The 23,441-nt window shown below is 41.0% G+C and overlaps 1 protein-coding gene across 2 annotated transcripts in view; it reads right to left on the bottom strand.

Annotated features, from left to right (window-relative positions):
* Positions 1-2,913: 2,913 nt before the first annotated feature.
* NTRK2 (neurotrophic receptor tyrosine kinase 2) overlaps positions 2,914-23,441 on the bottom strand; it is a 202,823-nt gene continuing 182,295 nt past the window's right edge. For both annotated transcript variants that reach the window (XM_075725955.1, XM_075725956.1), the window contains 2 exons: positions 3,969-4,127; positions 2,914-3,099 (listed from right to left, as the gene is read on the bottom strand). In XM_075725955.1, the coding sequence (XP_075582070.1) occupies positions 2,914-3,099; positions 3,969-4,127 (345 nt within the window). The remainder of the gene's footprint in view (positions 3,100-3,968; positions 4,128-23,441) is intronic.

Below are 23,441 nucleotides of genomic sequence, written 5' to 3'. Positions count from 1 at the left end.
TATATGATCAGTTCATAGCACAGTCCAGAAAGATTTTTAAATGAGCCTGATTGTCATATTTACTCAGTGTACACGATTTAGCTGACAGTGCAAGCATGATGAATATGCACATATACTCACCCTTCATTGTGATTTGAACATATTTCTTCCTCTTCTCTGCTCATTCTGCTACACTTACCCACCTTTTCATGAACAAACGTAAACTATGTATAGCTACAGTTTATAGCTTGTCTACTGTGATTATACATTTTATGCACTATCAAGAACATTAATGATATAGGTCAAGGTTATCCATAGCGGTGGCTCTGTAGAACATTTGGTCCTTTAGAAGTTTAACATACTGCTATGTTATTGCACAATGCATTGTAACACTATTTATTCTCTGAAATTACTCTAATAGTCTCACTAGTAAATCAAAAAGAAGATGCCACTAAGTACATTTTCAGGGTTTTGTGGTTATTTTTGGTATACATTCTTTTAGTGCTTGCAAAACCCACCTGTTTGCTTTCAGGCTGGAGCCTGCTTTCCAATAGAAGCAGCATCTCAGATGCCTTTTTCTTCAGCTCATTAGAAACTAATACAGAATACAGCAGCACCCCCCTCCACCGCCTGCAGCCTCCTCCCAATGCACAGTAAGAGCGGACTCTGACAGCTTTCTTTTCCACCACTGTTATTTTGAAAATCAATTTCAAATTCCTTTAAAACACAACATTCAGATTCTCAAAAGAATGGGTTTCATTGGATGCTCAGTCTTTATCTAGCTTTCTGTGTGAACTTCCAATACAGTCTAGATAAAATCTTAAGGCCCATTTTGTAGGAATCTTCCTCTGGCTTTTCGTGTGTTTCCAGTTCAGTAGCGGTTAAGAAATAACATCTAGTTTATTAAAGAAATACTGAGTATGGCTTTATAGTTACACTGTCATGTTTATTTGTAACGCTGCCTTTTCAATGACATTGAGAAGGGTAAAACTTCATCAGTGTCCAGTGAACTGTTTTATTTTGAAAATGTTCAGAATCTTTATGAGCTAGCTCTAAAAGCTTCTGAAGGAAAAACCTAAAGTGCCTCAATAAATAATATATGCGAGCGAATTATATATTAAATGTGCTATGGGAACACTTACAAAAATAAAATGCTTAATTTATTAAATAAAATATCCCCAACACAAAGATGAAGGACTATTTTGATCTGGCTCATATCAATAAGAAATAACAAAAAGAGGAAACAGAAAGAAAGATCATTTTTTTGCAGTAACGCCCCCTCACAGAGGGAGGCAAAAGTCTTGAGGAACAGGTAAGGTAGGTTTTCATTTGTAAGAATTCATAATAAAAATAATCCTAACTCTAAATTTGAAATCGTCAACTTCTGGTTTGAAAAATAACAGGTATGCCCATGCAGCTGTCATCAACACAGTGGCCATGCAAATGTGGTACACATACAATGCCAATCCAACCAAAAACAAATTATTTAAGAAAGAGTGGATGTTGGTAATGACAGCACTAGTACGAATACAAACATGGTGCTGAGCTCAGGGTGCTTTGCACTCTGAATAGTAAGCCATAAACTCAGAGTAATTTGTTTTCTCTAGAGATCTCTATCCCCTGCCATGGTTCAAACATAGCCAGTGATCTCCGTGCTTTAGATCATGTTATATCAGCCTATTGTATCTGTAACATTGTAAAGGCATTTTAGCATGGCTAATGTCCTCCATTAGCCCCTTCTAATGAAATATAAGTTATATCGTTATGAGTTCGCTATGCCTACTAGGGTGTACTACAAGATGAGTGATAGTTTCTGCACAAAGGGCATTAATCGACAAAGACCATGCACAGTTTTGCTTGCACGGTAAAAAAAAAATGAAAAAGGATTGAGGAAGGAAGGGATATGCTGCTGGACAAGCACAGTATAAGATACACCTGCCCCAGCATCTATAGCTTGTCCTATCTTATCAAAATCCTTAGTTTCAACATGTGATCCTGAAATTAATACTGTACATTAATAAGCCTAGCTTCAGCCTTTATTAAAAAAGACTAGCTGGAGAACATTTTTATACCAGTGGCATGACAATATCCTACCAGAAGACAAAATAAGGGCATGTGTTTAGTTTATCATGTTGTAGAGTAATTGTGTGCAGTGCAGGCAGCATCTTTTTCCCTTTTACTTGTATCTGGCAATGAAAGGTGCTGGCAAAGCACCTCCTTGAACAATCCCTTTAGTCCTCAGAAAGACTCTTCAGGGAAAGTGCAAAAGCCCCTCTTGCCTTCCATCAAATCATTGCAGTGTTTTTTTGTGGGGTTGGATGCCATCTGATCCCCTAGTTCTCCAGATAGTGTATCACACAAGACTGTCTTCTTTCCATCTGGCTTTATCTCCGCAAGGAACATGCTTCATGTAGAGAACACCAGTCTTCTTTTTCCACCCACATGCCGAAGCAAAAAAATTGAGGTGAATCCATAGAAACTCCCAGTAGCTGTACAGCAGAAATCACAAAGTTCGAGTCAAATATATTTTTCCCTTTTTTTCATCCACATCAAAGGCATGAATACAACAAGGCATTGTTAGTTGTGGTGGGCAAACTGAAGTCTGCTGATATAACAGATCAGGTTTTTAAGGCCTTTGTCTACGCAGAGTTACAATAATGCAGAAGCCAAATTGATTAGAAAGACAGGAGAGAAGAAAAAAATTATAGAAACTGAGAGAGAGAAAGAGAGAGAGAGAGCGGAGATACATCTCAGTAATGTCTAAAAAGTCAATACTGTGTCTACAGATGGAGAAGTGCGCATTGCTTGCCCTTTGAAAGCTTCTCCGCAACTTTGTCATTAATACTGTCAAAGTTAAGAATACATTTTAATGGAGTTCAGCGGCAGTTGAACACATTCATTCCCGCAGCCCATAAGAAGAAATGCTAGGAGACTTTAGCCTAAAATATCCAAGTAGACTGGAGATGCCTTGGCCAAGTTCTGGAGGAGCGAATGGATTTCTTTGATGTTGAGCCTCATGTGAGGCTCCCGTTGCCAACAGCCCAGCATCAAGTCATACACTTCCTTGGGGCATGTGCGAGGTCGCTGCAGGACTCGGCCCTGAGTGATGCACTCAATCACCTATGAGAAATCACAAGGAAAGGATCAGCACAGCTGTGCCAACTATGTGGGGGTCATCCATGAAGAGTTAACTCTAATCGCCACAGCAGCCCCACTGGTGGCAGTCACCCAGCCAGCCCTGACAAGTGTTTCTAGGTAGACACATGAGCAGCAGGATGTGATCTGGAAAAATCACTGTAATCTAAGTTGTCAAGGAGCAATAACTTCACTCATGTGAAGTTCACTCACATTGCCCCTTCCACTCATGAGGGAATGATAGCCAGGAAGTAATCCCATACCTCCTCTCTCTGTCCATCCATCAACCTCACCTCATCTCAGAAGGAGGCTAAGTTTTCACCTTCCTCATTCAGAACATCAGTGCCTCTTCTTCCCTCCCTCCTTAAATTTAAGAGTATCACTGTGGCTAATCTCTGAGAAGGGGTTACTTGTGACTGCCTGGAAATCAAGAGATCTCCAGATTACTTCAATCTATCCAAGAATGGTCTTGGACAGTCACTCTACAACCGTGACATGGATATGGAATTGAAAACACCCAAAGTCCATTCAGGAGACAGCTAAGCTCCTTTGCATTGCCTCATGATCTTTCTCAATACCCAGAGCAGACTCTATGCCATACAAAAGAAAAAGCTAAATTCCAACTGATACAGTTCTGTTTGGACAACTTCCATCTACCCTGGGGAGAAAAGGGTGAAAAGGAAGAAATTCAACCACAAAGTTCATGACAATACCATAAATACCTGATATCAGGGGATTTGCCTTTACTAAATAAATTTGTTCCTGTCCCTTCTTCAGAGAAGCAACACTAACAGTTAATGTGCCAGCCTTCCCAGTGCAGTTTGAGAATGAGTTTGAGAATGTATTACACACACCTCGTTGTTTGAGAGCTGATACCATGGCTGTTTGCCATAGGTAAAGATTTCCCATAATACAACCCCCAGGCTCCAGACATCGCTTTCTGTGGTGAACTTCCTGTACATGATACTCTCCGGAGGCATCCAACGAATGGGCAGCATGGTGTGACCCCCAACCTGAGAAAAAAAAATGAAAGAGTCAGAAATAATTCCTCCAGTCCCTCACAAGGAAGAGCATCAAGAAATTAAATAAGGAGAATCCATGGTTTCTCTCTTTCCTATCTGATACCATTCACTTTGAGGAGCTTTTAAGAACCAGGGATTCATGGTCCAAACTCCTCTCTCCCAACAACAATCACTACCATGATAGGTTTCTCAACAGAATCTCCAAAGACATTGTTTCTGAAGTGCAAACTCATCTCTAACATTTACTTTGCACACCCTACCCAAGGAACAGGAAGCTCTATAAAGTTATTACTTAATTTAGCCTACCAACCCACTTTAAATCAGGCCAGTTTTACTCTCCATTTTAACACTTGGGAAACCAAACAAGATTCATGCAATGAAATCTACGCTAATGATTCTCCTAGAAACTCAGCAATGTAAACTGAAATCCATGAATACACAGTGGTCTGACTGTATGACACAGTAGGATCAGGATCTGTATGGTTTAATATCCTAATTCTGAGTGAATTAAAGCAATGCTATTTTCTGTTGATAATTTCCAAAGTTAATGCATCAAATTATTTTATTCCACATAAACTATCCAGTCCTATACAGCTTTTAAAAAAAAGGCAGTCCTTTGGTTATATTCCCTTGATAATATACAACTTGTAGGACATGGACTCCTATGCCAAATCAACTCATGTTGAATGGGATCTTTCACTGAACGAATGCCTTTCTGAAAGTCTTAGAACATTTTTAATTTTCCTCAGAATGCTATACTTCCTTAAAATCAGGTTTCCTAACCTTAATTTAAATTTTAAAAAATCTCTTATTACCAGTTTCTAAACAATTTATTGTTCCTGATATGTTCCATTCTGACTGGATCATATCAATGAAGAAATCCACTCAAGTACTTTTAAAATAGTGTAACTGCTGAAATACAGTGATAGAGATACACAGATAATCTGATTACTTTTGCATCAAGACAGCTGCAAATATTTCCAAGGAAGTTACAAAAAAAAAAAAAAAAAAAAAAAAAAGGGAAAGCTTTTTCAAGGACATCTAACTTCTGATTAATTCTCATTTTCCTGTCTGAAAATGTATTCAGTTATGAAACCACATTTGTACTTTCAAGATTCTGTCAATTCAAAATATCATTTCTCCTTGTGGGACTTTACATTTGTTGTTATAAATAATGCCCTCCTTGTTCTCATGTTGAAACAGCAAATGGAAGGAAAACCCAACAGAAGTTCAGTCAGGGTTCACATTATTTCTAAATCACGCAGAACATCCATTTCCAGCTATTTGTCAGTAATTCAGCATTAGCACAGCATACCAAAAACACAGCTACGGCTGTGAGAGCTCAACCCTGTTCCACACATTGCTACAAGTCAATGCTCACTACTGACTCCATAAAACCAGAAAGTCATGTTAAAACTTTCATGGACTTGGTCTATTACTAGGCTCTTCCGCTCATCCCCCTACATGAGATGTCACGTGAGCAATGGAGGAGTATTTTTTGTTTGGATGCCGAATGAGAGGTAGGGCTTCTGACTTCAGTTCCTGGCTACATTGCAGATTTGCTTCTGACTCAATGCAGGTTGCTGTGCACAGGTTTCAAAGCCATTCAAAAAGGACCCAATTCCTGAGGCTTTCTGCCTAACTTACACGTGAGCACTCCATTGACAGAGAATGGATACATATTTTTAAGTGTTTTGCTCAATTTGGCCCATTCATCCCTGTGTTACAGATTACCCCTCTGGCAGGCAGACTGGCTGTAAGGCTCTGTGCATCAGTATTTTTAATCCTCTTTGACTGAGAAGTTACTCGATGTGGAGAGTTTGAAGTAACGCATGAACACACTGAGACGCAAACAAAGCTTCAGTTTCCCACCTTATCATAACTTAAACTGACATGGCAACCAAAGAGCTCCAAACCACCACTTTTAACCCCAGCTTGAGAGGTATTTCATTAGAAAGGCAGAAAAGTCAGTCCCTTAGAAACATGCAGCCACATACACCCAGACAAAGGGCAAGTGCCATTAAAAGATGGTTAGTGATGAGAAGCTTTTGGTCTCATCAAATATTAAAATGGCTCTTAGATCTGCTCATCATATAGTCTCTGCTACTGGTTCTTTTCAGCAATTTCTTTGACCCATTCCTTAAAAATTAATGAAAGCTATAAACAATAAAATATGTGTCTCTATTTTTTCTTATTTGTCACATCTTACATCAAGAGATTTGAAAAAGCAATTAAAAAAACCCCACTCTCCAAATCTTCTTTTCCCATGGTTTCTTGCTACAGAACCACAGTGTATTTGTGGTAGGACTCTATGCTGAGTTTGCAATGTCTTTCAGTAAAAGGAATGACACACCCCTACAGTGATGATGATAAATTGCCACCAAATGACGGCCCTGCGATGAACTGATCTGTAACATCACAGACCTAACTGTATCTCTTTGCAGTCATAGCAAGACTGACTCATCAGTATTGACACCAAGAATTTGATTTACAGATAAGCATGAGCCACAGGGCTCTTTGGTGTTCTTCCCACATCATCTTGCCTGGAGCTGTGTCCATTTCTGTCCCTGAAGGCAGAAGACTTCACTGGGCAGAGTACTTGTCCAGGACCGCCAAGTCCTGAGGTCCTTCCATCTCTATCATTGCCAATATCAATCATTTTAGGCAAAGTTACTTCCAACGCCTCAGCACTGTTCTCAAAATAATATTTAATGCCTTGCAAAGTATCAATAAAAGTATTATAAGGGGTGCTCTTCTTGCCAGGTGGCATTGCAGTGAAGACAGGATGTCTGTGCCACACCAAGCATCACCTGCCACAGCAGATTGAGCATCTACCCATGGTCCAAGAGCACATTCAGTTTCAACTCAGATTTCATCAGCCACATCAAAAGCACAGGTCAGGGCCTGGCCAAAGGCACTTTTTCTAAATGCACATTTCCTTCTCTATTAATGACCAGTGGTTACTGAGTCAACATTCACTCAGCTCAGAAAAGCATTAAGGGCTGTGTTAGGTATATGCTTAAAATAAAGCACATGCTTCAGAGCTTTCTTGAACTGAAGCCCAGGACTTGACACCACTGTTCGCAGGATGCCTGAAACAAATTGCCAGACAGTTGTGAACTTCTTTCGATCTTTATTGGACTGTTGAGTCCAAGAACCCACAGTTCTGCCATAATAGCAGTGAATAGAGGTGGAGTGCCTTTTTGCTGTTGTTGCCAAACTCTCAGCAAGGCTAAGGGGTGTTTTCCAAGAAGGACCAATGAAGGAGAACTACACTGATGAAACTTTAAAGGTGCTGAGTGCTTCAAAGGGATGCCTTCTGCATATGTGTTAATAAGAAACGTAAGTATTACACAGCTCTCAGATATCATCAGCATTCTGCAGGATAAACTCACTGCTATGCAGCCTGTAATTGCAGTGCTGCGTGATACACATAACTTTAAAATGGTTGTGTGCGAAGCAGACTGCAGTTGCAGGTAAATAACACCTTTATATTCAGTCTAGCTAAGGTTATGACAGGTTTAAAAGCGTTACAGTTTTAACTCAATATGCTACCACTTTAAAATCCATACTGTAGCTGTAAAAATGCGGCAAAAATGACCATTTTATGGATACAAAATAGGGTGTATTTTCTTGATGCTTACCTGAAAGCAGCTACATTATGGTGGTTCCTTTTTATTTGGAATTGCACTTCTACAGATCCTTTCTGGGACTTAAGTACTTGCTTCCAAATGTCAGTTTATGAAAGCAAACGCTCCCTAGCCCAGCTGTAGCCTTGTATTATATTCACTAGTTGCTTTTACTAGCAATATTGGGCTAGAATCTAAACCAGAAAGCCTAATGAATTAGCTTCTGCAATGTGCAAACTATCCACAGGGAGGAGACCGCTATGCCAGATCAGTGAACTATGACGTTCTCCAAAGAAGCACTTCCAAGGGCAAACCACCACACTGTTCCACATATGAAATGTTGCACTTTCAACAATACAATGTCATTCCACTTGTCACCACTTTCAGCACTCATCTTTAAAATGACTTTAGCACTTTGAAAGGTGCCAGATAAGCCAACCTTGAACATTGTTTCCATCTATTTGCAAATGTCAGGCTTCAAGGATTGCTTTAGAAGCACCATGTCTTAGCCTTGAAGCAGGGCACCTAATTCTAGTTTGTTCACTTTCTGGCTTCATATGTTCTTTATCCTGCTTCACAGGCACTAGGAAATGGTGAGGCTTGTGTAATGCAGAAATTTTGGTTTTAAGAAGGAAACCAGGCCTGTAGTATGAAATTCTGTGGAAAGTGATTTTTGTTGCCCAAGGATCTCCACACATCCATCCATCCATCCATCCAAGGTAAACCCAGCTTTCTTGCACATTAATATTACTGCTGCAGAGAAGAGCCCTCAGCTGGTTGTCATCAAGCTAAAGGCAGGCAGCACTGCAATTTCCCTATGCCAGTTAAAAATGCAATTAAAAATGCAATGTCGATACCCTGCCCTGATCACTGTTTCAACTTCTACTGCCCTACTGCCATGGGAACCCAAAGCCCCACTGCCCGATGTTTGTGAGCAAATGGGTATGCTCTCTTACAAAGAATGAGCAAATGAAGCCTTGTGCTCCTGCTGGGAACAGGAGGCTGTGGGTGGAGCTGGGGGAAGCCAACCGACAGAGATATGGAAGAAACAGGCTGTATGTGAGGCTGCACAGATAAGATGCAAGCCATGGGCTGGGAAAGGCACAAGAAATAATGTTGCTAAGATGACCACTACATCAATTCACAAAAGCTTTATGCCCTACTCATTTGTACCATGAAGAGGGAGGGCTGAATGGATTGGTCACACTTTTGCAATGCATGTCAGCTGCAACCTGGTCTTACCATAGCAGCACCAGGGGCTCCAGTGCTGAGGGTATGACAGTAGGCTTTGGAGCTCCAGAGCCATGCCACAGGGTGCTGCACGGGCTCACCAAAGGACATGACAGGGACTAGCCAGAATGGGGAGTAATCTCTCTTCCTGCTGGTGGCCATACTTGGATAGGCTCCAGCACTTCTGGAGAGGATGTCAAATCCGACCTCCAGCTTTTGCAGGCATTGTATTACATAACCCTTTCCCCATTTTTTTCAATTTCTGGCTTTAAGTAGTTGATTACTCTGAATTCATGCAGTAAAAAGCACAGCAACCAACTACATAGCCTTGGAAAACAGACTTCCTCATTTACGTTCAGTGTTCCCAGGTTCCCACGATTCCCACAGAGTGACATTGCAGTAATGTGTCAGTGCTTTGTATATTCTCTAAAGACTAGTGATGCTTTTTCTGCCAACAGGATAAAAGTAATCTTTTTACTTTGTGAGCCCAATGAACCTGAATGACTAACCCATGGGTTTCAGCCCTGATCCTGCCCAATGCCCTGTCTGGCTTGACTGCTGCATCTCTCCAAAGCCCTGCTGATCTCAGACCTTTTGCAACTCAGGGTGGTACTCTTGAGAGCAGCAACACAGTTCAGCATACAATTAAATTAACTGTCATGTGACAGCATATACTCAGTCTCTTTAAAGCAACTGGATCTTAGTTTGTCAAACTGGAACCAAACTGCACCTTTTGATTCATTTGTTCACCCCCTCCTAAAAAAGCATCCTGTATACTTGTGGGATTACAGCATTTCAGGGTAGTTTTTACTATTTATGTTTTGGTCTTCTGACTTGTTTCCCCATCTCAGGATGATATAACTGCAAAGAAATGTTGTCTGCAAAAATTATTATGTCTTATTGCTAAAACTGAAAACCTCTCCTCTCTGGGTGAACATCTGCTCTTTCCCCCTCATAAAATGCTGGCAAACATTTGTCTCAGCACAAGAAAAAATCAATAATTGTTATTTTCATTTCTTCCATACCCTGGCCTTGCAGACAAAATGAATGTCTCCTCTTAAAATATCATCAGTCCAGCCATATCCACTTGCAGACAAGCAATATATTATTTTCACAGTCATAACAAGCCATACCATTCCAGCACATGAGGTTACTGAATTATGAAATAAGGCAGATTAGTAGCCAATAGCTAGAGATGCGTCCTTTCATTTTCACTTTTAACCCTGCTTTAGTTCATCTCTATTCAAAAGGGGCTTATGTCTAAAGTTCTTAATTAACTCTACTGGTTGTCTTGTCAGAAAACTGAAACAATGTCTAGAACAACATTTATAACAACATTTATTACACTGGAAATTCTCTCTTCAGTTGTGCAACATCAGTTCTACAGTGTGTGCCGACTTCGTGCCGCTGGAGATTAAAATTCTTCTCATTAGTCTCTACGAAACCAGGAGTGGTATGGAGAAGATGAAGAAAGACCAATTACTCAGAGTTTCACATAACGCAAGAACCAGAAGACAACAAATGAAATTTGTAAATGGCAGGTTCATAACAATCAAAAAGAGGCTCTGACAAGAGCTATCAACCACATACGTACTATCTCTGGCGCAGGAAGCACCTGAGCTGCAGAGTGCTGGAGGCTAAGAGAATACATAAGGAAAATATTAATATATGCTTAACCTGTTTTCACACTATTCTGCAGGCACTGGTTACAGTGACAGGATCCTGGACTAGAGGGGCCTTTGGAGAAGCTATTCCTATGTTACTAGGTAGATGGGCCACACATTGCAATATGCAATTCTTATCAAACTTCTCAGAAATGGTTATGGAGGCCTAGAAACAATTCTGCCAAAAGGGTGGAATGAAGGAGAGATACCACATGGAATTAAAATATGTGAATGACCTAATGTATCTTACAATTTGGTATCTTCCAAAGACCTTCCCAAATGCTAAGTTGAAAGAATAACAGAAATTGTATCTATTGCTGTGTTTTACAAAACACAGTATCATATTGGGTCAGCCAAATATACAGGAGAATTAATAAACTGTAGTAGTTACTCCATTACAGAGCACTTACTCTTCCAAGAAAGGAAGATGAAGTGCCCTGGAGGTAAGATCAGATGAGTGCTATGAAGAAGGTGACACGATTCACATCTCTGATTAAAAGAAATGCCCGCTATCAGAGGGACAGAAGGAAAGTTAACTGAGTAGAAATCTGCAGCACTGAAAAGTAACAGATTACAGCTCTTTGGTGTCCCAGGATGAAGTGTGTATGAATGAAAAAAGGTCTATCCCTTTAAAATATAATTTCTTTTACTTTAAAATGAGAAAAATTTCTAGTGTTAAACAATAAATGATAATTTAAGTGAAAAGAAAGGAAGGCATAGTGTGGTAAATTGAAAGGAAAGACAACTTGAACACTGTATTTCAATTAATTCAGTGGACATCTAGATTCGTTTGTGAAGATGGGAATTCAGAACCTTGGTGAAAAAGCAGGGAGATGGGATTACCATAAGCCAAAGAAGACTTGGCACTTGAACCAGATGGCCTCTCCTTTCTAAAACAACTTGTATTCTCCGCATTTGCCATATCAAGTTATGCCATAGCAACTGATCACTCCAGTGGCATGACTTGCAACTCACAATATTGAGCTCATGTGAAGTCCTGTGTTTTGCTTTACAAAAAGTCATCGCTGTACCACTTACACCCCACCGCTATTTCCACACCTGAATGTCTGCTGGCTATACCAGTGGATGAAGAGAGGTATCAGTTACCAGCAGACAAGCAGCTGAAACAACTCATGTTAAAATCCTCACAAGCTCTGGGATAATCATCTAATGTGTCCAAGTCAACAGCTAAACAATTTTGCAATGCAGTATTAGTGAACTACAGCTACTCCTTTTCTGATTTTCAAAGCAAACAATTTTCAAAATATCGAATTCCATTTTTATATTAGTCCCAGGTAGTCTTGGCTGCCAGGGCCAAGCAGGTTTTAAAAAATAACCTTTAATATGCACTGGAAAACTAGACGCTATAGGTCTGTACCATCGTTGAAATCCTAACTTCTGTTTGCTTTTTTAAATTTAAATATGTAATGTGATGAGATGCTAGCTGAACTGCACAGTCAGTATCAAGTAGCAGTTACTCGAGGGCAGACTCTGAAAGCCAAGTATCATACCACATAAACCAGTTTGTGTTCACTAGGAAATCTCCACTCCCAATGTGAAGGCTGAAAGCTATTTCTCAAGTAATAGAGATCACAATCTTTTCCCCTGTTTATTTTACTGAAAACCACATTTTTTTCAAATTTACTGTAGGTTAACATAGCATGTCTGGCTCTATCGGTCATGTCAAATTACATCACAGGAGAACAGGGGAACAACAGAGCTTGGTTTGTAGCTTTACTTCTCCCTTGTGAGTCACAAAAGTGTTTCTATAATGTACACCGCATGGAAGCACCACAATTTTTAGTTGAAATGTCTCAGATGTTCCAGTTCTTTGAATTTTGTTAGATAGCCTCTTCCCCTTTCCCTGAGTGGTTAATTTATTACATGGCTTACAAATACCAAGATTAACAAACCACCACACATATGTGAGGCAACAAAATGAGTCTTTAGTTTCACAAATCCTAATAATATGGGCAAAATACTGAGTTCCCACACCTTTCCCACAAGTGAAAGAGGTTTTTTTGAGCCATCAGTGCCAAAGGGAAATAAGTCAACCATTTCATGTCAGCTATTTTGGCTTGTTCACAGACTACCTGTATGATGCTGGGCAAGTCATGTCAGATCAAATCTGTCAACTACTGACTGCCTGAACAGAGTTCAGAGATGTACTCTATCCAGCCAGAAGCATCAAGAAGGCAGAGCAAGGATTCATGAATTCAAAGGAAGACCAATAATCTACTGTTTCAGAGAATGAGCAATTGCTCTTTTCTGTGAAGACTTATCTCTACTTGCCTAAAGAGCATGGGAGAAGTATAATCACAACCACAATCCTGATCTGTCTTCAGTGCCTGCACTGGGAATGTCTACACTGATAGTGTCAACAGGCTAATTTATGTCTATGCAGATAGACAGCCACATTGGCAGGGACCTGAGAAAGGGTAAATTATACTGGTCCTCAGCTAGATGCTAAATAAACAAGGCAATGGCAAGGTCCTTGTACTCATTTTCCTTCTCTTTGGCAGTCTTGATGATGTTTTCTGCTTCTCACTTTCTCTGGGCCATAATTTGTTTACATAAACTGGAAAACGCAAGAGAAAAGTTTCACTAAAATAGAACATAAAAAAACCTTTGTTTGTTTTCCTTCCATGAATTCTAGTTTTTGTCTTCTCACTTGTGTCATGACATCATTCTATGAGTTGAAACAGGCATTTGCTCTGAAATGAGGCATCCATCAAACACCATGCAATATGATCATTAAAAATACCAGTAACAGCTATTACAAAAAAAAAAAAAATTACTCATTCCTGTGAGCTTGCAAAATTCTAAATTGTTCTTATCAAATTAATATGTTGAATTATTCTTCAAGACATGCTTAAAATATTGTTCTTGGACGCAAGAGACAGTGCAGCCCAGGCAGCGATGAAATCATTTTATAGCTCTTGGCTGAATTTCTACACCGGTGTAAAGGGAGAATTTACACCCGCAGAAGACTTAGAACTACAAATTTGGGTTTTGGTTTCATATTTGGTTTTGGTTTTTTTTCCTTAATTCTTTTCAGTGCCTGTCTCTACCCTCAGCACTGTCATTTTCCATTTGGGAAACATTATACTGCGTTGTGTATACCATGGCTCTTGGAATTCACACGACTGCGTTTGTTTAACACCAACACTGAGCTGTAAATTCTGCCTGTGATGCCGAAGCATCTTTCCTTCTGCCTCTAAAATGAGATGAAATAAACTCCTGACATGCAAGCATTCGCAGAAGGTGTCAGTCTAATAAGAAATGCCCCCTAAAATTTCCCCAGGTGGGTCTACTCCCTGATGGCATGTCATCAGGGTTGAGGTTTGGCTTTCTGACATAAAGCCTGTTGAACTTGCTTATTATTAGGCAATCCTGGGGAACAGAGGAAGATCACAGAGATCTTTGAAAGGATTTAGGACTCTGCACCAGCACTGCTGCATTTAAGGTAAGGGCTCTCTGAAGATTTCACACATACGTATTTCCACACCACGGATTGTGCAATGTACTCCTCACATCCTTCACCAAATGCTAGTGGTGTGTGGACAAAGGGGAAGAGGTGGGTGGGAAAGAAACCCACAGCTACACCTACTCTCCCTGCTTTTCCCTTACACATTTTGCAGTGCCCCATGGGAACATTCTGGAAAATCTTCTACCTCCTCCTAGGATGAAGCTACTCCTTACTGTAACCATGCAGCACTGAGGTGGTTCCTTGCTCATGCATGCTCACCTTCCTCTGGATGAATAAGAATCCTATCAAACATTGAGTCCTCTCCTTGCTGTACTGCTGTAATACTATAATTAATTCAAAATCAATGCATAAACATAATTTTAGTTTCACTGCTCAAATAAAAGTAGGATCTGCAGTAAAACTGAGAGCTCAAAGGTTAGATGCCCCATTTTTTTAAAAACAGGCTGCAATTTTACACTGAAGTAGCTACAACAGTCATTTAATTTTTTGAGACCTCTATTATTAAAAGTGCAGGTCAACTATATGATCTTCAATATAAATCTTACATGCAGCATTCCCAGACTCCAGAGTTGCCCAGATTCAAGGAGGCCCTGGAGACATTCAAAATAAGCCAAATGGGAAATGAATGTCTCATATTAATACAATGTATTTCAATGTGTGGGGTTTTCTGAGATTGTCTACAGCCCCAGTGTTTTGGACAGTTCAGGACTACTTCAGGCTAGGACTCCCAAATCAATCTCTGTGAAAATGTGGTACTAAAACAAGTCATATTTAAATTAGGCTGGCACTAGTTTTTTGACCTATGCTTGTATAATGCCTAGGTCAACAAAGTCTTGATCTGCACGAGGCTCCAACGCGCCCTTGCAGTACATGTCATACATAACAAAAACACTTTTTCTAGCCACTTGTAAAAAATTACAAATGGGCTCACCATAGCAGCTGCACTTTAACTTGGTTATATGACAGTGGGTTACTATAGTCCTAGTACTGTTTGTGAGTCTTTGTACTTCAGAATATTTCTCATTTGCTTCAGATGAAAACTTTTGAAATACTGTTCCATAAAGTCTGCATTTCCTTTTAAAGTCATGCTACTTTATAATACTCTTTGGACATGTTTAGGATGATCCACACAGAGTATCAAATGCACTCAATGACATTCTTATTAAAATGTTATGTGCTTCAGGCCTTAGTGTATAGTTTTCTTTGTTTTCTTGCCAGGCAAATCTATTATTCTTTCTGTATATTAGGCTGTCACCTTCACCTAACCCTGCATCCTGGTTTCTGTGGTTATTTCCATTGAAAACATCCCTGGATCTTGTATCCATCAGGATATTTTCATGTCATGGTTCACCGTGGCCTACAGGAAGGAGGTGGTTCTGGGGTTCCCATTAGCCTTGACCCCATACTTAGGCTGCAGCCCCATTTTATTTTCCTTTCTTCCCTGCCAGATAGGAGTTGTCCTTCAAGACACTTCAGTCATTGAGCTAGCTAAAAGGCTTTTGTTAACAAAAAACAGATGCACCACTAAGTTACCTCCTGAAAGGATCTTCCTCCTACCATAAGGATTTTGAGTTTGGAAACCCACTGTATTGTGCAAGACCCATTCTGTACGAATGATCCAGCCTTCCAGGACATCTAAAATGAGTGTTATAAAAGTCTCATGTTCATTTTATCAGTTAGCTTATTACTGACTGGCTAACACTGACAAAGGAGGGTGCCTTGGACCATGGCAATTCTATGTGAATACTGACATTTTAAATGAATGTCCTCCAAGCCGCTGAACTGTGTATCTGATCTGTTTTAATTTGTTTCTCAATTCTTTTGAACACTTTGCATAGGTATCCCTGTACGAGTGATTGGCTGCTCTTGTTGCTGAGAACCATGACCTAGGTAGTGAAGGAACAGGATTAATGCAAGATCATGAAGACTGCATCACAAAATGTATGCCACTTAATTTTGACATGTTATTTACATCTAGTTACATAGAATAATATTTATAGCAGGATAGTAAATGCACTGCAGTGTATCTGGTAAGGGTACTTAAGTCTTACTGAGATCTCACTATTATGGTCAGTATGACACCTTCGCTGGAGAGCGAGAGGTGGTTCCAGTTTTCCGTGAGAATTATTGAGCTAGGGAAACAGTCAAGTGGGAGTTAGCCATTTGAAACCCAAAAATAATGCTACATATACTTTCTTTGCCTGTTTTGAAGAGATAACAATGAGTATCATATGTGAGCCAATACAGACCATGCTTCTATCAGACAGGAATCATGTCTGACAATTCCTGAACAAAATTCAATCCGACCTCTTACTCTTTCAGGTCAGACAGCTTCCCAGCGTCCATGTCCTCCTGTGACAGGTCTAACAATAACGGCAGAAGGAAGTTATTGTCTCCAAGACTGTCTTGGCTCTAGAAAAAGCAGAGGAGAACCTTCCCTGTTAAATGAACCTAATACGGGTTACTCCCCCTGATGGGCACTTACTCAGATAAAGGCCTCTTTATGCTCAGCAGGAGCACTTTAATGAAGAAGCATCTACTAAACGAAGGAACAACTCAACAGCCTAGCCCTGGGGAATTGGGAAAGGAATCAAGATGAGTACCAACAGAAAAGAAAACAGCATGTGGGAATGGGAGGAGCACAGAGGGTGAACAGAAGCTGGGAAAAAAGCAAAATGGTCACAAGCATAAATCAGGGCATGCAGAAATGGATGACCAGTCAGCCTTCTATCTATTGCAAAGTGTCTCGAATAAGTAAGCACACAAGCAGTCATCAGTGAGCACTATGACCCACATAACCCTCTTACTTATTACACTCAGTCCCCTTATGGATGGGCTGAAGCCTGGGAAGACTCTTTCAGCCCTTGATCTTGCATGTGCCTTTCAGTTATTTCAGTAAATACTCAGCAACATTAAGAGCCTACTGCATAAGGTGACCTATAGTCAAAACACTGCGAAGTTATGAGAAGCCTCAACCCTTTTCTGCTTCAGCGAAAGGAATGCAATATTCAGAATGAACACTGCCAAAAAGAACACTATATAGAATAACAAATAACATTTCACCTTTCCAGAAAAAATGCAGTGTCCTAGCTCATTTGCTTTTCCTCCACAAGAGAGGGGTAGGGAATAAAAGACAGTAAGGCAGAACCAAGAGAACACTACTGCCCTGCAGAACTCCATGGGCCCTTACTGGTGGGAGACAAGGCAACTTCCACCAACTCCTGGGGGATTTTCAGGTTGTGAGTGGCTGTCAGAAAGCCCTGACGAAATTGTGCTTTTCAGCTGTCACCACCAGAAATAGGGCTTTCCCCTGAGTCAGGGCCCACAGACTCTTGGCTCTCCCTAGGTGAAACTCAGGCAGAGGTTTGGGGAAAGAACCACAGCACGCAGACTGACCCCAGATCTCTAGGGGTCTTGGGATTATGTCTACCACCACAGGGAGTTCTTTCCTCCAAAACAGTTAATGTATTTGCATTCTGTCTTGCAGCAAAGTACAGCTTTTGGTTACTCTGCACTTGTGCCAGGAATTTCTTCTGTGATATCTAACACTGGGCCAACAATCCTCTATCACTACTATCCATGTCCTTGTTCTCTGAGTAGCCTAAGTTGAAATACACAACTGGTAAGTTCAGCACCTGTAAATATCTTTATTATTTCTGTCCAAGGCTTACATTCTGTGATCACACTTCAGCACTAAGGGTGAAATAAATCTCTGTAGGGCCATGCCATGCAAGTCTCTCATGCTTTCAGCTGGAGGGCAAGGGAAGAACTACTATACACTTTCTGCTGATTATTAGCACTGGGATGGATGCCAGTCACTACAAGTGTATTTGCCACAAATTCATCTCCAGAATAATTAATTTTAGCATGATATAATCATGGGAGAACCTTCTTCTTATTAATATTTTCAAGAGTGTTAATAATTAAACGTATTTAAAATTTAATATTTGGTGCTAATACTATAAAATACTATCACTGTTAATTATGAGAATAATAGGTATTATGTATGCAAAGAAAGAGAAAAAAATGCACTAACTTAAATGGAAGATAGAGCTGCATCTGTAAGCATGAGCTGGGATGCAGGTTCTAGAATTCAACCTTTTCTAGTATTCTAAAGAAATGGATAGTATTTTTATATTGTGCAACAGTATCCAGAAGCAGCCCATGTGGAACTGAGCCCTAGACCTTTTTGTTCTGTATTGCCAATACAAAGAAGAGAGAAGAATTATCTCTGTAAAGGAAGAGATGGTTGTATTTATTCTAAGGACTGATTGATAAAAGAATCACAGTAACGTTTGACTATCACGTTAATACACTGTGATTCAGAAGTATCAGAAGCAGCAGAGTGTAAGGATGGGATAAACTCAACAAGGCAGCAGCAAAGTTCACCTTTTACTTCTTCCTGGGCTGAGAACATCTCCTTTTCAACTTCTCTTTCCCAAGAAATCCAAACTGATCTATGCAAACTTCTCCCTAGGCTACTTACAGTCACCTTATTAGCTTATTCAACAAAACCACAGTGGTCAAAAAAAAGAAGTTCTGCTCTTCGTGAGAATTACTGATGTTTTGAAATGCCTTTCATTCTGTATCAATCAAAAGTAGTGAACGTTTTCACAAAATGAAATATTTGGAACAGTTTTGAGCAAGAAATTTTGAAATGAAAAATGCTGGTGTTTTCCAGCAAAACGAAACAGCCAGATGCTCCCAAAAGATTTCCATTTGAATGGAAACTTATAACAAAATGTACACAAATAATTAAAAATAAAATGTGACTGATACTCAATTTAGGTCACACATTCTACAGCATGTTTTTTGATACTGTGCATCCTCTAAATTGGTTCTGAGGTGAAGCAAAGACCTACAGAGGTCTGTTAAGAAAAATCTCAGCAGTGTCTGCTGCTGGAGGGCTGTGAGGCAGAAGGGAACATTATGCTTTTGGACGGCAGCTTCCTGAAGACAGTGGCACCTCCTTGAGTATGAGGTGGGCATTCCAGGGGATTCCCAGTGTGCTTCATGCCCTGGGCAGTTTGGCATGGTGAGAGGTTGGCAGAAGCATGAGGAGCAAGCAGCTCAATGCAATACCACCAGTCTCTAGATTATTTCCATTATAACTTCTAGGAGGAATTCCTGGAGGAATTCTTCCCCTGCTCAACACCACTCCATGTACAACTCAGATACTCAAGATCTGCACTGAAGGAAGGCATGTTTTACAGAGATTCACAGGAAAAAACAAAAAAAGCTTCACACGATCAATAAATCATGTCTTAAAACAACTGGATCCCAGATAAAGCACTAAAACATACTATAGGGAACAAACATATATTGGGAAGGGAATGGATTACCTTACAGCCTAAACAAAACCAAGCAGAACAAAATGATTAATTAATATGCAAATCCTTCTGAAATTTCTCTAGGCAGATTCCTTCCACAGAAAGTGAAATGATGGGAGAAAGCACTCAGCAGTTTTTAAAAAGAAAATCAAAATCTGAAATAGCACCAGTCAATGTCCTATTAAGATACTTAGAATACTTTCCTTTTAGAGATTAAATGTTTTAGCACATCTGTATCACAACAGAATTAATCCCTCGAACAATCTCTGAGTGTCACATTGCATTGTTTATTCAGAAACATCGCAAAACATTTATAGCTCCTGTACAGCTGTATAAAATACATGCAGCTCTGACTGACACATTGTCAATCCAGGACAAAATATTGCAACCATTTAACAGAACAGAGAAATCTAAAAAAAAAACCCACCAGACTAGGCCAAGAAATGAAGAAAAAGACTATGTCCAACAGAAACCGGCTGCTCTACAGGAGTGGGCAGCATGTCGCTCAGCATCAAAACTGTAATCTGGCAGAGCCCTGTTGTCTGTTCCCATGAAAATGCACCCTGGTCTCCAAGCTGCATCTTTTCTAAAAGTCATCTCCTGCCATGTGCTACAAGCTAAGTGGCAGCAGAGAAAATATCGTATCCTCATCTAAGTTCCCCATTTCCTTCCCCTCTCTGCAGTTCTCCAGCTGAATGTCACTGTGATATCTAGTTATCAAATGCACCAATTTCAGAATGTGTAATTTTTGTCCCTGTTCCTGCACAACAGGAAACCAGTGGCTTCCCTATTTCTGGGGCATTTATCTTGCAGGTGTGAATGATGCCAGAGAGCTCATCTGTAAGAGAGCAGGTATGTGTCTGGTGTGGTAGCCTCCCTCCTGCCCCAGCCAGGGGCAGCTGCCCTTCAGCTCCTGCCTGCTGTAGCCAAATGTCTGTGACTCCATCTTCCCCTGGTCTGCCGTGCAGCCAGGGCACCCCTACCACTGCCTGCCTTTGCGAGCACTGCCTGCCATGGCAGCCCTGGCCCTGCATACTAATTGGCACATTTAATGACTTTCTGTTGCTTTCCCTCCTGTCTCCTCCTGAGCTGCTGTCTGGGAGCAGAGGAGCGCGGCTGCCATGGAAACTGAGCTTCCAAACGCCCTGAACCTGCCATTCCAACCTTTGGAGAAGATTCCGGTGGTGAAGCTCAAAAAAGGGGATGCTCGAGGAGAGGTAAAGGCAGAGGAGTGGGAAGGGGTAATGCTGACCATGGCAGGAATGGGTCTGGGCTGTTCTGCCAAGGTACTGCACAAGCTGAGCACATACAAGGCTTAAGAAAGCAGACATTCAGGGGAAAACCGGATTAACCCTCAATTACCCACATTTTGAAGAAAAATGTTTCAAATGCTTCTCAAACCCCTTCCTCCCATCCACTTACAGTCTGGATCTAATACCCCTAATGCATGCACAGGCCATGACATCAAAGGGGTTTTGACAATCCCAAATATGACTGCCACATCTGAAGGACTGTTTGTAGCCAGGAAAAGTGCTGATTACAGTGAGCGAAAGGTTCAAGGGGGCCTCAGGCCCTCCACAGCATAAGCTGGCAGAGGACAAACCCCTGCCTAGGCAATAAGGCTGTGATCCTGTGCCCAGCCTTTCAGTCCTGCCTCCTTTTCCCAGGCTAGCCGCAGGACTGCAGTCGCATGGAAATGCAGCCTTTGTGGCACCGTCTGTGTGTGCTGATGGCTTTTCTGGGTAGCCACCTAATTCAACTCCAGCTCTGTGTCCAAAAACTTTCTGGACCTCGCTTCAGGCTGTGTGGCAATGGGAACTGCATTTTCGTCCTCCTGAGGATTTCTGGGCATTCTGGGGCAAGATGAATGTACACTTAAATCTGAGTTAGCACCCAAATTTCAGCCTTTGAAGGACACCTTCACCCGCACCCAGTCTCCTTGTAAGCTTTCAGGCCAGCAGTGGAGAATCTCCTTTTTTCTAAGCAAAGTTCCCCATGATATGATTTATTCATGCAGGGAGCCCTCAGAAGGTCAATAAAACTGGCGTGCTCCCAAAAATACACAAACAAACAAACAAAACAAGGAAGAAAAAACCCCCGCTGTTCTTTTAGTGGGACATTTGGAAAATTTTAGACTGGGTCAGCACTTTTCTGAAGATTAGATGGAGCTGATTATGTTCCAGGCAGACCCTCTCATGCAAGGGATGTAACAAATGTTTCAACTCTCATTCTCTGTCTCAACCACTTGAACAACCAGCTTAATGCTGGGAATTTACTTCAGATCCAAGTCAGAACGCACCATGCCGTGAAGGGGTGCAGCGTTTTGGAGCTGAAGTACCCAAGACACCCAGCAAAGGCCCTGCTTGGTATTCCTGTGAGGCAGGGGGATCTGTCGCAGTGCGGGCTGGGAGCACAGTGAGCCAGGTCTTAGGCATGGCAACTAAGGACAGCCCAACCTGCTTCCCACAGGGATACTTCCTCTTCAGTTAAGACCAGCAAAAGGAAACTTCTGCTTGTTTTTTTTCTTTTAGGGACTTTACGTTGTCTTGCACTTGATCTTGCCATCGAGGAGACAGAATTCCCACTGACTTGAAAATGAAGAGGACAGCCCCATTATAAATTTTATTACACTAGGTCTGTCACACATGAGTTGCTACTACAGCACAAATTGGCGCATAAAAGATGAAGAAGTGTAGAAGGAGTGTTTGCAAGTCACTTACAAGAATGCCTAACCTAAGAGAGAAAACTGTTTTACTAGGTTTGTACCATTTGTGTAAGCCTCCCCTCTCACACAGCTGAGAGTGATTTTATTAATAAGAAATAATGTTTGAAACAGACAATGTTAGAGGATTACGGGAAGGGAAAAAGATTTTTTTTCAAGCAAATAGAGAAGTTGGTTGTTAATGTTACCAGGACAAAATGGCATTAACCTGAGTCTGAAGGTATGCAGGTGGGAAACTGCAGGTGTGTGACTATCATTAAAAAGAGCAACTGTGCCAGAGAGGTGATGCGTGGATAAAAACAGGCTGGTTGTATCTTTCTGAGTGGAGTGGAAAACAAAAGCTTCTGTAGAAAGGGATCCCACTCTACCAGCCTAGTGGTGGCCCACAGGGGAGTCAGGATGAATGTGAACAAAGGTGATCCAGCAGAAAAAGCATATGTGGATTTTCAAAATACTTTTGATAAGGCTCTACATCAAAGATTATTTAAAAAAACTAAGCTGCTCCAGGGTTTAGGAAAGGCCTTTTTATGACTAAAGGCTGGTTGAAGGACAAGAAGCAGCAATTAGGACTTAGTGACTTAGGTCACTTCTCAGGATAGAGAGGAGGCAGCAGTGGAGTCCCCAGAGGTCAGTGTCAGGACCAGCTACATTCAACATCAGCAGCAGCCTGGAGACAGGAGGACATTGTCAATTAGTCCAAGTGTGGGGGTGATACTAAGCTCTTGGAGAGGCTTTTGTGAGAAGGATCTCACAAAACAGAGAGTGGGCAGCAGATGAGCTTCAATGCAGTTAACTGCATGCATGATAAACAGGTGTAATAACCTAGTAACCTATGTTTACACCCAGCACTGGCAGCTACAATTCAGGGGGGAGATTTTGGAGCCATCTCTTGACACCAACAGCTCAGCGAGCAGCAGCTGCCAGAAAAACTCAAGACTGAGCATCACCAGCACAGATACTAACAACATGGCACAAGGCAAATTCTGCTACATTACACAGCCATGGGTCCCCCACAGCCTTTAGTGCTGTGCGCAGTTCTGGTCTCCACAGCTCAAGGAGGATGTAATGTAACTGGAGAGGCACAGAAAAGGACAGCTAAAATGCATAAGTTGAGGCTTACAAAATCATTAAAGTGATGGATAAAGTGAGGTCAATCAGCCACAACTGCAGAACTGCTATTAGCAAAGTCTGAGATACTGTAACAAGAGGACACTCGATGAAATTAGTAGGAGATAAGTTC

This window comes from Pelecanus crispus, chromosome Z, assembly GCF_030463565.1.
Source record: "Pelecanus crispus isolate bPelCri1 chromosome Z, bPelCri1.pri, whole genome shotgun sequence".
Taxonomy (NCBI): Eukaryota; Metazoa; Chordata; class Aves; order Pelecaniformes; family Pelecanidae; genus Pelecanus; species Pelecanus crispus.
The sequence above is the reverse complement of the archived record's forward strand: the minus strand, read 5'-3'. Positions and strand labels throughout refer to the sequence as shown.